Source organism: Periplaneta americana, chromosome 9 (genome assembly GCF_040183065.1).
Source record: "Periplaneta americana isolate PAMFEO1 chromosome 9, P.americana_PAMFEO1_priV1, whole genome shotgun sequence".
In the NCBI taxonomy this organism is placed as follows: Eukaryota; Metazoa; Arthropoda; class Insecta; order Blattodea; family Blattidae; genus Periplaneta; species Periplaneta americana.
Window position 1 is genome coordinate 146,210,798 of NC_091125.1, and position 18,083 is coordinate 146,228,880.

Below are 18,083 nucleotides of genomic sequence, written 5' to 3' on the forward strand. Positions count from 1 at the left end.
AAAAACCAGATGATGTTATTTTCTGTAAAATAGGCTATGTAAGAAAATTTCTGAGAACAGCAATTAAAGTTTTCTCGAAATTTTGTACAGAGTCCTGCCCCGCCAATATTTCAAAATCGGCACTTATGAATCAGTAATTTTATTCCTTTCATGTAAAACGATCTGTGGATCTGTCGTGTTTCTTTATACTCAGTAATAAAATAGAGTAAATATTTCATTTAGAAAGCATGAGTTTAAGGAAATCCTTATAACGTAATTTTCAAGTGTGTTACATCGAGGTTTTACTGTAATTAAAATGCTGAATTTTTTTATATTAAAATAATTGAGGGGGCTTAGTGGAAAAGGGGCCCATGCCACAAAAATTAAATTTGGTAGGAGAAGCATTTATTCCACTGAGGTTCTCTCTCCAAGTGAAGAAGAGGCATCTATAAATGCTTACCATGTCCGGTAGACACATGCCACAAGACTGGAAGTTCATAAAAGAGATCCTAGATGGCAAGATCTATCGGATTATCGAAGAAACTAAAAATCAACAGAAATGAGGCATTACTCCATTGAACAAACTGCAATTCCTTTTGTGCAAATGAAGAAAGAAAACAATCTGAATTTTTTCATTAAGATGACTGCACACTCACGAATTCAAGTACATTTATAGACAGGTACCGATACTGCAAAAAAAAGAAGAAAAAGTATTTCAAGGCAAATTACTTAGTAAGTCCGTTTGAGACTGTGATATTATCCTTCGGTTCCTCATGGGGCATAGAGAGTCTGACCAACAAATTATATACAACTTGTTACTTGGCTAGAAACCCGAGAAATTTCGAATTATCACGTCGTCAGGAAAGCTTCTGTAGTTATTTTTAATTACATACAAGTACACTTGCTTTTTGTAAGGACCTCAAGAAAATATTTGGAGGTAAATTCATTAATGTCAGAGAAACTCTAGTAGATCAGTACAAAGTAGAGATACGAGACCTGTGATCAGGAAAAGAGATAATATTTTCATTTTTATTTACGAAGGAAAATAAAAATTAATATCTTATGTGATATATTACAGTAGAAACTCCTCTGATAATTTGAGTTCTGATTTGCTGTGTCACTTACCGAGCACATAAAACTCATTCTCTGGTCCTATCACAAAAAGATTTCCTGCATTTTGCAATAAGAGCGAATTGATAGCAGAAAAGTTTAGTTATTTTCAATTGGTGATTTATTTATACTAAAAACACATAAGAAAAACTTATTATAACTGTTTTTATTTATTTTATTGGGTTATTTTACGATGCTGTGTCAACATCTAGGTTATTTAGCGTCTGAATGAAATGAAGGTGATAATGCCAGTCAAATGAGCACGGGGGTCCAGCACCGAAAGTTACCCAGCATTTGCTCGTATTGGGTTGAGGGAAAACCCCGGAAAAACCTCAACCAGGTAACTTGCCCCGACCAGGATTCGAACCCGGGCCACCTGGTTTTGCGGCCAGACGTGCTGACTGTTACTCCACAGGTGTGGACTATTATAACAGTCAAGAGAAACAAATGTATAATTAGATCAAGAAATAGCCAGTGTTTTAGATATAATGACACATAAAAGAATATCTTTGAAGGAGAAGGCTTTAGGAAAAATTCACAGACTATTTCTTGCTCAAAATTCCTTACCTAACTTCCTATCAACTGGCATAATGAATTTCACTTTACAGATGCCCCATAGCCTATATAATTGGACATCTTGATTTTGCCAGATTACCACAGGTGGATTATATTACAGTTATGGAGGCATGAAAACTCACCAGGTAACCAGCATTTCAAGGTAAGAGATGAAGCTAATGAGGTATTTAATATTATGGAATTGTTTTTCCTTGTGACGTGATCTATTTCCAATAAGTTACAATCATGTTATGTTTTTCAGTCTCAAAACATTCAATTGTAAGTACCAGTACATTAGTCATTACTGAATTATTAATAGGAATATAAATATATTAAGTTAACGTGTATGCTACTTTATTTTCAACCTTCAACATTAAATGAAAATAGTTACATTTCATTATAATTATTATATCAGGATAATTCACAAAATTTCAGTGAAAACATTTCAACGTAAATGAAAACTTACACTAAAATATGTATAAATAACTATCAGCCTACTATAAATCAATTTCTTACAATATTCTTTGTGCAAGTTGTCTTCTTATTCCATTTTAACATATCATCAAACGTGTAGACAACTTTATGTTTAACCTTCAACACTGAATGCAAATAATTAAATTTCAAAATTATTACATCAGAATGATTTACAAAATGTCGATGAAAACATTTAAATTAATTAAAAGATAACAATATTAAAACTGACACTAAAATATGTATAAATAACTATAACCCCAACTGTAATCAGTTCTTTACTAGCTTCTTTGTGGAAGTTACCTCCTTATTCCTTTCTGCAAGTTACCTCCTTTTTCCGTTTCAACATATCATCAATTTTCTGAACAGCATACTGAAGTCTCCACTCCAGATCCTTACTGCATCCATACTCTTCTATGAGATTTAGTTTTAATGTCTGAAATTCTTCTCTCTTGTTTATGAATGTAACAGCACCTAATAACGGGCATAAAATAATCTTAGAATGATCAGAAAGAAAATTGATTTGCAGAGTATCATTTGAAAGTAGTATCACAACAGAAGTGCCGCAACGAATCCAATCACAGACAACGGGCAGACGTGTAAAACAATCAGACTCTTTAACTGATCTTGAAGATCCTGTATTGATTAACGAATCCATACTTTTTTGAAAGAGATTCAACAATTGTATCTTCTTCTTTAAACTTGCATCATAGTCGCTGATTGTGAAATATGTTTCAAATCCTTCATGATCAATATATTGAATAATATACTTATTAGAGTGAAGGATCAGTTTTGTGGAATCTCTGAACACAATTCCAATGCTGTCATCACACAATTTGTAAGCAAAACCATATTTATATGAATAGTCAATCCAAGAACTTATCCACAAGATGGGTTGTGCAGTGGGATCTTGTGCTTCTTCTGAAAACTTTGGATCTTTCACTGTAGGGTTAGAGTACAGAACATTAAGTAGTTGGTCTTTCAAGTTGTTTAGAATGTGACATTCTTTAAGAGAAGGAAACTTGTCTGCAGTTATTTTTGTACTCTTTTCTTGATGGATACCTTTGTTTAGCTTTTTAGTTTCAGGTTTGTCAGAGTTACTGATATCTGAGAGTGCTTTTCTTTTAATAGGTGTAGCCACATGTGGAATAGACATATTAAACTGTGGAGTCATTACTAAACATGAAGCAGGCAGAGAATTTGGTATAAATCCCTCTTTGAAGAATTTTTCTTGAATGAGCTCTTTCACACAAGGCCTCATATTGGGATCTTTAACAAATATTTTACTAATAACATATGCTGCGTGTGTATTTACTGAGCTTGGAATATTATATTCACAACGCTTAATTCTGCGGTAGACTTCTTTCATACTTGCAGCTTCAAATGGAGGCTTACCGACAAGTAGGATAAAAACAATGCAGCCTATTGCCCATACATCAACTTCAAATCCATGTCCTTTCCCTTCTAAAATTTCTGGTGCGATATAATTTGGTGTACCACACATCGTTAACCTTTTTTCTCCTTTTCCAATATAAGTGGCAAGTCCAAAATCTCCAAGTTTTATTTCCATGTCATCATTTATAAACAAGTTTCCAAGTTTTAGATCTCTATGTATTATATTTCTGTCATGTAGAAATTCTACAGCAGAAAGTATTTGTTTCATGTAATATCTAACTTCTGGATCTGTAAGTTTCTCTCGCCTCTTTTGCAGCTCCAACATTGACTGTCTTCTACATAATTCCAGTGTGATGTAAATAAATGCCTTATCCTCAAAGAAATTATTAAATCCAACAATATTTTTATGTTTAAGAGTTCTATGAATGCTGATTTCTTGAATAATTTTCTCTTTCATATTATACTTCTTCAACAGTTCTTTAGCAACAAATTTTCCCGCAAATACATCGCCACTGTTGAGGTTCGTAAGTCTGAAACATTTTCCAAATGCTCCTTTTCCTAAAAACGTATCTCTCTTGTACCTAATATTATTAGTAGGATCAACAATTAAACCTGGGATAGGAATTTTCCTGCTAATTAGATTCTCGGTCATTATAACGTAATACAATGAAACTGATATCATGGAATGAAATGCAGTACATTCATGATAATTATCTTTCTTATATACTCGCTCGTTGTCAGCTGTCACTGCCTGCTAAATATTCAAGGTCTGGTTCTGGTTCTCTTACGACTTCCTCTCGATTAAGAATCGACTTAATTTCGACTCTCGAGTAGGAATAAAAGCAAAATAGTAACGTCTTAACCCACGAGCCTTTCGCGATATATTGCTTTATTTCGGCCTTACTTTTCCTCAATGTTGATTGCAAAATGCATATCTGTTTCTGGATATGTTGTCCCGTGGTCTCCGGTCATTCTTGAGATAATCTTGAATTCGATTATCCAAGTTTTCACTTTTTTTCCTAAAGTTGGCGCAGTTTCTATCCTATATGCAGTAATTTCTTTTATGGTTCTTTAAGGTGTTTCACCCTGCTTTTCTGAGAAATTCTGTTTTGATGAATAGTCACATTAATTTAATGAAAGCATTTCAAGATTTTATGTTACACTGTGTATTATTAATCTGTTTTATATTGAAATTTAAAACGGTCGTTTCTCCTTTTCCTCGTGTACATCCTGACTCTGATTATCTGGTACCTGTAGGCAATGTCACGCTTTAGTTATAGTTATAAAATTCTTAGAACAAAATGATTCTTTTTTCGATGGCGATATAATATATATATATATATATATATATATATATATATATATATATTCATGTCGACAGTTTCGTTATCATAGGTACTTGAGTTGACAAACGAGTGAAATTTATACACAAACACAAGAATATGATAGAAAAATTAATAAATGCATAGGCTATATTGTTTTGTTCTAAAATTATGTGTTTATAATTAATTAATGTATTGTTTCCAAAAAGAGAGTTATCTGTAGAGACAGCGAGCTAGGCTCATGATCTGACACTGCACTCTGGCGTGTCCAGATTACGCTTGAACTGGTTTTGGTCTATTAGGTACCGTATTATTTCCGAAGTTCTCCTCAACTACAAGGTTAATGCCAAGTAATCATATGCGAATACTCGGTCTCATTTCGCTATCACTAATTCCATCTTCGTTAGATAATCTCGCTGTACGTAGTGTCACTAAATAAGTGATTAAAATTACCTGACGTTGATATGTAAATCCAATAATTCAGTGTGCTCTGTCTAGCTGAATGTAAATAAACAATAGACTAATATTTAATCACAAAGTAATATCCATTATAATTCTTTCAAAAGAAACAGCGAGAAAGCGAGTAAAGATATTAGGGTTCTTTAATATAAATCTCCTTAAGATGTAGATGAAACGTAACAGGAATAAAACTTTGAAAGTTGAAGTACGTTTGCTTAATAAATTGATATTGCCGCTTAAAACTAGGACCTAAAATGGCTTTCACTTTGACTGTAATCTTTGGTACTGTGGACTGTGGTTGCACTGCATAAGGACTTTGATTGGCTGTACTGTTTTATAGTCGGAAGTGACGTAAAGCGGAAACGTTCATAGGACTTTCGTCTGCCCTTCTCCGAAGAAAATGGCGTTTGGAGATTATCCAGCGGAGTACAACCCGAAAGTTCACGGGCCATATGATCCAGCCCGCTATTATGGGACACGTAAGTAAAGTTATTATAATGCCAAAGTTATCCTTACTCAAGAAACGGTAATCTGTATTAATTACTGTACACACATGACGACACAATTTGTATAATATGACTACCCCTTTATTTTTATATTCAATTTCAGCCGATACGCCTTTTGGACAGCTTAAGCTTAGTGAAGTAGGTGCATGGATTGGGCGCAGAAATAAAAACCCAAAGGCTATGGTTGGTGCACTTAGTCGAGGTAAGAAAGTGGAATCTAAATTTGAACTTATTAGTAATAACACAGTTAGATTGTATGTAATCATGTACAGATTCTTAAAATAGAAGGTGAAACTTCGATATCTCCTGACACTACACAGTTCCTCGGCCTCATTTCACTTGAATAACCCCCTCAACTAACCCAGGCTAAACTAGCGATGAAATAGTTCCCTTCGTACTAATCTTATACACCTTGCATAATACGAATCTGACAGGTTAGGTTTGGTTAGTTCAGGCTTTTGTTATGCCTTGCATATATGATCTATTACATCTCCACAAAAAATCTCATTAATTATCAAGCTTGGGCATGCCAAGGTGGAGTAGGCCTATATTACCGGCCACCGAACGAATATTGCACACTGTTTCTTCCTGACAGTACGATCTACTTCCACTAGATCCCCCCCCCCCCGGATACAAGTAGCAGGGTTGCCAATACACGCAAACGAAATGATACTAAACTGAGGAATGTTGCTACAGGTGGAAGGTTAGGTTAGATTAGGTGTGTACTATTATTACTATATTGGCGACACTGAAACCCACTATCAAACTAACGAAATATGGCCGCAGTCTTCATTCACGGACGACGATTTTCGTATATAAAGTACCTATTTAGGGCGGATTGGGTGGGCCCACAGCTCTCCAAGTGATCACATCTATTTGTACTAGTGAATACTTTCATTTTACAGTTTTTTTGAGTGATTTTGAAAAAGGTAAAAAAGTGGAGTTCCTGTAATTCACAATTATCTAGTCTTGGTGAAGTTTCTGTATACCCTAACTGCAAGTGGAAAATTTAGAAAAATAGAAGGCCTACATCACTTTCCTGAACAAGGGTATGCATTCCTGCCATGTGATAGAATATTCGGCCAATTTGAAAAACTAAAGAGGAGAAAGGAATATATCTTTATTCCAGAATATTGGCATGGTAAGAAATACATCAAAGAAATTAGAAGTCGTCAGTGTTACTCAAATTTTTATCAAGGATTTCAAAACCCATTAGATAAAATTTTTAGAAGACAATGAAGAATGATAAGCAGCAATTCACAATATCGAAATATAAAATGTTTGTATCCTATTTAGGTGGAAATATTTGAGTGCCTAAGACACAGAACATGCTCATGTCTGATACGTTGAGTAAAGAAGTGCATGTGGAGGAAATTAATTTGGATGTAGCTGGAAATCTATATGATTTGCCATTGCCAATAAGTTAATCAATATTATTAATGTATCCAGCTGTTTGCTGATAACATAAAGTCCACTGTAGTCTATTCAGTTGTTATTTTTCACGAGAAATGAGGGGTATTTTGATCGGTGTTCATTATAGATGCCTTGCCAATAAGTTAGAAAAAACTGGATATGTTTTAAAGCTTGAGAAGTTCATTCCTTCAGTGTACAAGCAGTAGTATGATCATATTCGTGAAGTAGGTATGGATATTAATGAAAAGGACACAGATATGGACTCAGAATGTAAAGACGAGCATATAAATATGATGTTTCCTGACAGCAGATACTAAGTTAATAGTTGCTAAATAAGTTAATATTTGTATTGATATACACATTTTGTCTTGAAATAATTTGAGTTCTTTCTTTGTGTGTGAGAACTGGATACGTTTATTGCTTATATTTGTTAAAAATAATATAAAGGGAATTAGTTAATTTTTACTATAATGGCATGAAATTATTTTCTTCTTGATAAAACACATTTTAAGTAAAATTATTAAGGTAGATAGTGTTTTAAGTTCACATTTTTGTCATTTTATATTGAAAGAAATTCAGTGTTTTCATTTAGAGCAAGAACTGGATAACTCCATTGCCATTTTTTATTAATAATTCATTGGAGATTCAATTAATATTTACTTTAATGGTATGAAATATAAAAAAATACCATCCAACATTTTTCAGTGACTACCGGTACCTATTAAGACATTTACTGAATGATGAAAGAAAATGGTGAAATAGATTTTCTCGATTATTTCAAAACTACTGTCTTGGTCTTTATCCACTTATCATTCTCAAGTCTTCAATTGCAAATCGTTTGTGCTTATCTAAAGCAGGGTTGTAAATACCCAGGGAAGAAGTTAATGGGTTGTTGCTGCTGTATGACTTGGTGTACGTGCAGAAGGCTTGACTAGAAATGTATTCTTTAATTGTTCAAATTTCGAGTTCTTTACGAATCAATTTAACAGGTGTTATTCTGGGAAGTCTTTTAATGAATCTTAAAAGTTTATTTTGGAAAACCTGTAATTTTTTAAGAACTGAAATAGGTGCATATCCCCAAGCAGGAAAAGCATACAGTATTACTGACCTAATTAATGCTTTATACAAAATCAAGGCCATGAGGTGTTTGCCATCGAGCAAAAGTAGGTCACTTGCCATCCAGCGAAAGTAGGTCACTTTCCATCGAGCGACAGTAGGTCACGTGTCATGCAGGGAAAATAGGTCACTTGCCGTCGGGTGAAAGTAGGTCACTTACCATCCAGCGAAAGTAGGTCACTTGGCATCGAGCGAAAGTAGGTTACGTGTCATGCAGGTAAAGTAGGTCACTTGCCATCCGGCGAAAGTAGGTCACTTGCCATCTAGGGAAAGTAGGTCACTTGCCATCCAGCAAAAGTTGATCACTTGCCATCGAGCGATAATAGGTCACTTGCCATCCAGCGAAAGTAAGTCACTTGCCATCCAGGGAAAGTAGGTCACTTGCCATCCGGCAAAAGTAGGTCACTTGCCAACCAGGGAAAGTAGGTCACTTGCCATCCGGCGAAAGTAGATCACTTGCCATCTAGGGAAAGTAGGTCACTTGCCATCCAGCAAAAGTTGATCACTTGCCACCGAGCGATAATAGGTCACTTGCCATCTAGGGAAAGTAGGTCACTTGCCATCCAGCAAAAGTTGATCACTTGCCATCAAGCGATAATAGGTCACTTGCCATCCAGCGAAAGTAGGTCACTTGCCATCCAGCGAAAGTAGGTCACTTGCCATCGAGGGAAAGTAGGTCATTTGCCATTGAGAAAAAGTTGATCACTTGCCATCGAGCGATAATAGGTCACTTGCCATCCAGCGAAAGTAGGTCCCTTGGTATCCAGGGAAAGTAGGTCACTTGCCATCCAGCAAAAATAGGTCATTTGCCATCCGGCGAAAGTAGGTCACTTGCCATCGAGGGAAAGTAGGTCACTTGCCATCCAGCAAAAGTTGATCACTTGCCATCGAGCGATAGTAGGTCACTTGCCATCCAGCGAAAGTAAGTCACTTGCCATCCAGGGAAAGTAGGTCACTTGCCATCCGGCGAAAGTAGGTCACTTGCCATCTAGGGAAAGTAGGTCACTTGCCATCCAGCAAAAGTTGATCACTTGCCATCAAGCGATAATAGGTCACTTGCCATCCAGCGAAAGTAGGTCACTTGCCATCCAGCAAAAATAGGTCACTTGCCATCTGGCGAAAGTAGGTCACTTGCCATCGAGGGAAAGTAGGTCACTTGCCATTGAGCAAAAGTTGATCACTTGCCATCGAGCAATAATAGGTCACTTGCCATCCAGCGAAAGTAGGTCCCTTGGTATCCAGGGAAAGTAGGTCACTTGTCATCCAGCAAAAATAGATCATTTGCCATCCGGCGAAAGTAGGTCACTTGCCATCGAGGGAAAGTAGGTCACTTGCCATTGAGCAAAAGTTGATCACTTGCCATCGAGCGATAATAGGTCACCTGCCATCTAGGGAAAGTAGGTCACTTGCCATCCAACCAAAATAGGTCACTCACAATCGAGCGAAAGTAGGTCACTTGCCATCTGTCATAAATTTTGAGTGCCAACAACAACAAGGAAATTTCTGTGATAGTTTTGAAGGGTTCTCTATAGATTTTATGGCGACACATGTACTTCAATTCAAATTACAGTTGAATTTTCTCATTCTATTTTATTTTTTGTCTGTATTTTTTTATTTCACTGCAAATTTTCTTTATTTTAAAACATTATCTACCATAAATATCAGTTTATTGTAAACATTTTTTGTAAGACATTTTTAATGTCACATCTTAAATGTTACTGTTTAACATTCTTTGTTTTTGGCAACCTCACCAAGTTGAGGAAGATAAGATGTTATTTTAGCACGATTATTAGCAGTTTAAGCACCGAAATAAATTACTTTTGTTTACTATTGTTAGTAAAGCGAGTCATTGTTCCACATATTTAAATTTCATACACATTACATTACAATTGATTATAAAATTGCAAATAGACAAGAAATATTGTCTTAAAAGGACAAAAATAAGAGGCATTTATTATTGAATTAGTAAGAAAAGGGCAAAATAAAAATTGGCCCTATCACTTTGATTTACCCCAAATCACATTTATATCTATTGTATTGTATTGTATTGTATTGTATTTATTAACATTCCATGGTATTCATACATTGCTTTACAGCTAGAATATGGAACAAGTCAAAAAACTTAATATTATTATAAAGTCTTAATTTATAGTTACAGTCTAGATGAAATATATACTATATATATACAGACGAGATTTACAATATAGTCTACTAGTATAACACATAGTTTTAGTATCAATTTCATGAAGTGTTATTGAATGTCATGAATTCACCTACAGAATAGAAGGTGTGAGAAATTAGGTACTTCTTTAATTTGGCCCTAAATAACCTTATGTTCTGAGTTTCATTTTTTATATCGATAGGGAGGCTATTAAAAATTTTTACTGCCATATAACGCACTATGAAAATAATGATTCACTTGCACCTAGTAAAACAGGCATTTTGCCAAACATCCGGGCTCTAGTGATCAAGTCTAGCAAGGAAGCAAGAAACTGAATAGTGTGGTCGTCACTTTGGGGTTGTTTTGAACAGGGCTTGTCCTGAGCAGCATCCCTGCCTTCATGAAACGCTTTAACCCAGCACACCACCGTGCGATATGACAATGCTGCATTACCACATGCTTCATGCAGTCCCTGATAACAATCTTATGTGCAGCAACTTCAATTTTTGTCCACAAACGTTGTTCGAGCTTCGTAAACATGTCGTTAGGATGCTTGCACTATCCTCGTGTACTTTAAGGTCTCACTGTCTGGATATTGTACAACCAATATCACTTGCTGTCTGACCTTCCATGCTCTGCTCCACAATAACCTAAGGCTGACTTACGTTGCTGACATAGCAGCAGTGTTGCCATTACTTTTTATTCACGCTCGTAGAAATGGTTTTTGAAATTCCTGGTGTAGTAATGAAGAAAGTTGAAGGGAAATTAATGAATTCGCAGGGAAAGATGAAACAGCACAATTCAATGACAGATGTAAGAGTGTAGTTGAAAGTGGGCAGTGATTTTTGTTATGGCTGTGTAAATACATATTTGTAAGTGTGTTGGATTTCAGAGAAAGTGAGATAGATACCACAGCAAATTTTCTCTTCGTTCCAACATTTACCACCAGATGAGTGATGCTTTCATCAGCAGGGTTGGCATGTTTAAAACAAAAACTTTTAAATATAGTGTTCAAAATTGTTTTAAAAAATATCCGTTAATTGAAACAAGTTTTAAACGCAACATTTAAGTCAATATGATATTAATTCATTTTTAAGCCAACAGAATTTTTTCTTATGTTTATTATTTATTTCTGTCCACACCTGTGGAGTAACAGTTAGCACGTCTGACAGCAAAACTAGGTGACTCGGATTCGATTCCCGGTGGGGACAAGTTACCTGGTTGAAGTTTTTTTCCGGAGTTTTCCCTCAACCCAATATGAGCAAATGCTGAGTAACTATCGGTGCTGGAGCCTGGACTCATTTCACCGGCATTATCACTCTCATCTCATTCAGGCACTAAATAACCTAAGATGTTGATGACGTGTCATAAAATAACCTACTGAAATAAACAAAAAAAAACTTATTTCTTCATTAATGATAAACAACGTTTACAACTATATTATTATTATTATTATCCAAATATTGAAACCCTATTTTACCCTTTAGTATATTAGGGTTGTAGTTTGTTACATGTGAAATACATTATGTAGAGATAATACACCACAATTTTAAAGAAGTAGTAGTAGGCATGAGTCATAGTTACAATATAAATACACTAATTAATAGACTGTAAACAATACTAAATACGTTATGCAATAATTACATTCAGTCAAAACAAAATGAAATAAAATTAGAAATTATAATCGAAGGTGTAGAGAGATTGCAAAAATATGACAACTATATCATTAAAACATGTTTCTTTTTTTTTATGTTTCATACAAGTTATTGCTTTCGTTTTCTGGTTTTATATTCACTTCGTTCCAACATTTACTATATTGTATATACTATGTTGTATATATAATGAAAATGATTAATTTTGAATTACTGATAGAGTAGGAAGGCTATATGCCAAGCATGTACTAGTTGTGTTATCAACATGTGAGGCGTTCAGAGCTGAAGAGGATCAAGTCCATGAAACGTGATTTTGAGATAACAGGATTTAAAGTTAACTTGCTCTAGAGGATTATCTAATTTGGCTAGCAGTAATTTTATTGCTCTATTTTTAAATTCTAGATTTGTAAAATATAAACAATTGTGATGTTAATTGATGCAACGCTTTGGTGACTTGATCCACTATGGCTCAGAACATCGTGAACAAATAATCTGAGCCAAAAGTGACTGGTGTCACCTACCGGCGAATGCTTGGAATTAAGACTTGATCCATTACTGCAGTCGACCTGGTTGGCGAGTTGGTATAGCACTATCCTTCTGTGCCCAAGGTTGCGATTTCGATCGTGGGCCAGGTCGATGGCATTTAAGTGTGCTTAAATGCGACAGGCTCATGTCAGTAGATTTACTGGCATGTAAAAAAAACTCCTGCGGGACAAAATTCCAGCACATCCGGCGACGCTGATATAACCTCTGCAGTTGCGAACGTCGTTAAATAAAACATAACATTTTTTTCCATTACTGCTGAAAAAAGATGCAACTTCAGATAATCAGAAAATGAATTAAACTCAATTAATGAAAATTTGTGACTTGATCCACTTCAACTCTGAACGCCTCATATGAAGGGATAAAGAGACTAGCATGAAGGTTGTTTCCACATAGCCTACGTTAAAAACCAAAACATTTTGCACAATGTAATCAGGTTGAATTTAATAATAATTTCATAACTCACAAATGTAATATTTGTGAATGAGATAGAAAGTGGCAAAAGTGTTGTTGTTTTAGCATGGTGGAGATGGCAGCACAAGTATGTTCACCCCAAGCGTGCAGGCGTTGCTCCATTTTTCCAGGTTGTAGCTGCATCAATGGCATTTTTCTACTTCATAAACTATGGAAAAACTAGTGAGTATTTTTCTTCTGTTTCTGTAAGCAAAGCATGCAGGCAGATCTCATATGTAGTTGTGTATTCTGATTAATTACAATTTATCTTTAGTCTGGCATATTCAATTGAAACGTGTGTAATACAGTTTACCATACATGGGAATTTAACACAAGAAGTCAATTATTTATTTTTAAATGCGATCTTTCCTGTATGTTTTACAAGGAAATTTTATAGGGAAAAATGTTAAGCAACTAAACATTCCTGAACCACTATTTTATTATCTTAATAGATTGAAAAGATTTAATGACATTTTAAAATGTTGTTGTTGTTGTTTTCTAATGCCAGGCGTTTGACAATAAAGTCATTTGACCTTTTGCACTCCAATATTTTTCAAAGATATTATCATGACCAGCCACTGAAGCACAGATTTTGTTATACCGCCAGCATTCCATTGTAACATGTTTAGTTGATTCTGTACCATTAAAGTAGTCCCCACCCGGAGATCCGATTGGGGGACTATTTTACCTCCGGATAATTTTACCTTAATGGTACTCATTTCATATTGGAGTTAAATGGCAAGTTGTAGTCGATTTAAGTGAACACCATATTTTAACGTTTTGGTGGCTACTTCATTCACACACAACCCCCAGAATGTCTGGAGGACCACACCTGCTGTTGGTCGACGGGTCCATTGGACCTAGCTGGGAGATCTTGTTGATCACCAGCTTTCCCTCCTTAAGCCACTGGAGGACGATTTTAGTGCCATAGCAGGTCAGCACTAGGAACAGAAAAGTAGAAAGAGGAGGAAGGAAAGGGAAATGAACCCCTAGGCCTCGAATGCTCTAATGCCGTTGGGGTCGGAGAAAGTAAGAGTTTAGTCACAGGACTGGATAGGAAAGGGTAAAGAGGGAATTAGGTATTGAATAAAGGAAAATTATACCAAATTCCGTCATTAACTCATCAAGCTGGCCAGTGCTAATGGATGATTAGCCCCTCCCTTTAGTTCAGCTCGTAAACATTTTAAAATGTAACTTCATTTGCTTTATAGTATTTAACATTTTAAATTTGTTTCGTCTATAGTCATTTGTTTTTTAATTCTATTGTACGAGGCGCATACAGAAAGTAAGTTTCCCGATTTTTTCCCCTTGAAAGTAAACGTAATTAGCCGTGTCAATTGCGCATGCGTAACAGATCTATGACGTATCAATCATGCCAGCCGGACAGGTGCCGCCTGGTGCCAGTAGCATGGCAGCAGTGGTCCAAAATGGAAGCTCTTATTCCTTCTCCCGCTGCCTGCGAGGTTTGGTCAGTGATAAAGTTCTTTAATGCACAAAGCATTGCGCCAATTGAAATTCATCGGCAGCTGTCAGGTCTATGGGCCGAACATCATGAGTAAGCAGATGGTGCGTCGCTGGTGTAGGCAGTTTTCCGAAGGTCGTCAAAGTGTCCATGATGAAGAGCGCAGTGGGCGACCATCCCTCATCAATGATGATCGTGTTGAGCTGGTGCGGCAGTGCATCATGGAGAACCGTCGCTTCACGATTACGGAGCTGAGCAGCCATTTTCCGCAGATATCGCGAGCCTTGTTGCATGAGATTGTCACTAAGCACCTGCTGTTCAAAAAAGTGTGTGCCAGGTGGGTGCCGAAAAACCTGACACCTGTGAACACAAAATGCAACATTTAGGAGCAGCACTGACATTTCTGCAACGGTATCACGATGACGGCGACGAGTTCCTAGACAGGATCGTCACGGGCAATGAGACTTGGATTTCGCACTTCACCCCGGAAACCAAGCAGCAGTCAATGCATTGGCGGCATAGTGGATCTCCGGTCAGGACGAAATTCAAACAGACGCTGTCAGTACAGAAAGTGATGTGCACGGTGTTCTGGGACAGGAAGGGCATTCTGCTCATTGACTTCCTTCCAAGAGGTGAAACAGTGAATACTGACAGTTACTGTGAAACACTGCGAAAATTGCACCATGCCATTCAAAACAAGAGGCGTGGAATGCTTACTGCAGGTGTTGTGCTCCTCCATGACAATGCTCGTCGACATATGGCTCGGTGCACAGCAGCTGTTTGATCATCCACCCTACAGTCCTGATCTTGCTCCCAGCGATTTTCACGTTTTCTTGCGCCTCAAGAAATTCCTGTCCTCCGGTGAGCGTTTTGGCAATGACGAAGAGCTGAAGACGTCTGTCACACGCTGGTTCCATTCACAGGCGGCAGAGTTCTACGACAGAGGGATACAAAAGTTGACCCCACGATACGACAAGTGTCTCAATTCTGATGGTGGCTATGTTGAAAAATAGCTGAAACATTGCTGTACCTGTTGCCAATAAATGTTTTCCTGAAAGTGTGTGTGTTTTTTTTTTTAAATAGGGAAACTTACTTTCTGGATGCGCCTCGTATTTAACATAAAGTTTTATACTGTGAAGACATGCAAAGACTTACCTGGAGGTAAGTCTGTGCAGACCTAAATCCACAGGCAAGTCTCGTGTATGGGCGAAAAGTATCGAGGTTTTTGACCTTGAGATAAGTCTCCAGACTTCTTTCTATGACTGCTTAAAATTTTCCAGTTGTAGTGCTCTCTGAATTAAGCAGCAGAAGAAGTAAACATAGAAACAAACGATACTGCGAGTGTCTAGTCGAGATTTCATTGTTACGTTTTGCAGTTGTCTGTAGTAAAATGGCGGCAAGCTATGAAAGTTCAGATTTAAGGAACTATTCTCATGCATTTCTCTTAGAATTTATAGAAATGTATAAATCTTTTCCATGCTTATGGAAATTCAAATAGGTATAATAACAGTTTTTAATTACATTTTTTATTATTTTATATTTAACGACGCTCGCAACTGCCAAAGTTATATCAGCATTGCTGTGTATTGCTTGGATTCCTCCATTAAAATGGGTTTTGAATAATACTTAAATAAAATGAATAGCAATGTCCTTCATACCATGATAAAGATATTGAATTGTTACAAAATACACAAAAAATATAATGAGGAAGTAGTTGTTGTTAGTGTCACAGAATTCTTATTACTTTATGTTCCTTTGTTTCAGAGCACCACAGGAACTACAAGTACCACTGGTGAACTGTTGGAATCTTTAGATTGTGTACAGTTGATCGCGATTGATCCTGTTGTAGATTGTTTGGTTTGAAGAACGTTTAATTTCTTGTAAGAGTGAAGTAATTTAATAAAACAATAGCTATCCTACGAGGGAATTGGTAATATCCCAGTTGTCATTATTTAAAGATGTGAGCACAGTTAATTTTCTGTAACAGGAATTGAGAATGTTGTGGTGTAGATCAAGAACTTGGTATGTAATAAATGGTTTAGGATTTCAGTTTAGATAATTATATATCATTTTTTTTTTACTTTTTTCAGTGTGCAAAATATAAAGAGGAAGCCCTTATGATGTAAGAAATTAGTATGGAGATTTTCACAGACAATGCACGTTTTCAGTTCCCTTATTTGGAAAATGTTGTTTATGCCGTCCTAGCATTATAAACAGGTTGTTACTACATCCAGTATTGTGCATAATTGGCTTATTATGGCACGCGTGCCAATAATAGCAATGACATAATACCAGAACGCTTGGACCTGCAAGGTCATCCATTTCTCTGTATTCAATGCCAATGCCAGGCGCAACTAATCGGTACGAATATATGAAGACTTTGTCAGCTATGCATGCCGAATTATTTCATCATTTATTTCCTACAATGTATAATGCTAATATGCCATAAAGTGTTGTATCCAATTCCTGGATAATCTTATTATGACACTCGTGAAAATTGTTGGACTCACTATCGTTCCTGCAACAAACATTCATTCATGTCACAATCATCAAGATTATCCACTTGTTGCATAAATAACTATATTTGCATGCCATTGGACGGATTTTGTTAATTCAACTATTCAATATTTATATAGACGATATATTGTACATAGTTGAAAATGAAATAAGAATGAACTAAACACTTAATTTAAATATAGGCCTACATACATTAGAATCTCCTTTAACAGTCTCTGAAGGATTACTTTTTTTTTTCTTTAAAAGGGGCTTTACAAACAATGGGAAAGAAAGGCTAAAATAACTAATACTAACGTGTGTTAAGCCTGGTTCAGACGGTGCATGTTTCTGTGATGGATTCCAAGGTGGCTGCGCGGATGGGTAGCCTGCATGCTGACTGGCTGGCTCCCGTGTTGCCTACGGTGATGGTAGTTGTTCACACGGAGCTGGCTCTTTTCACAGTTCAAATTGGAAAATCATCTGCTGCTTCATCTGTTGCCAACACTCATGGTCAAAAAGAAACTAAACCGTGAGTGGAAAACAACTAAAGTCCTACATTAACAGTAGTAAATGTCGTAATAAGGTAATTAAGCCATAAGTGCAAAGCAGCTAAAGTCCGATATTTAATTGTTGTTTCTTAGAAACCAAAGAATATAGAAAAAACAGGTTTAGTTGGAAAACAACGAACATGGTGACATGGTTTCAGAGGTGATATTATATGATCATCTTTGGTTTCCAGCCTGCAAACCATCACGAAAAATAGCAAGGAACCTACCCTCGAAATCCAGCAAGCTATCCACGGGGCCACCAGAGCGGATTACTTCCGGTGAGTGATCACGCAGGTGACCCATCCGTGCAGCCACCTTGGAATCCATCACAGAAACACGCACCGTCTGAACCGGGCTTTATATACCAAACATTATAATAATTTAATTAGGCCTATAATTATTATTTATAATACTTTTCATAATATTTTCTAACTCTTCAAAT

The 18,083-nt window shown here is 36.3% G+C and overlaps 1 protein-coding gene and 1 pseudogene across 1 annotated transcript; one reads left to right on the forward strand and one right to left on the reverse strand.

Annotated features, from left to right (window-relative positions):
• Positions 1–2,004: 2,004 nt before the first annotated feature.
• Positions 2,005–4,245, reverse strand: LOC138705699 (serine/threonine-protein kinase PLK1 pseudogene; annotated as a pseudogene).
• Positions 4,246–5,611: 1,366 nt separating this feature from the next.
• ATPsynF (ATP synthase, subunit F) lies at positions 5,612–16,656 on the forward strand. Its single transcript, XM_069836096.1, has 4 exons — positions 5,612–5,770; positions 5,901–5,999; positions 13,202–13,318; positions 16,362–16,656. Exons 1-4 carry the CDS (start codon positions 5,692–5,694, stop codon positions 16,391–16,393), a joined length of 327 nt encoding a protein of 108 aa, XP_069692197.1. The 5' UTR covers positions 5,612–5,691; the 3' UTR covers positions 16,394–16,656.
• Positions 16,657–18,083: the final 1,427 nt, after the last annotated feature.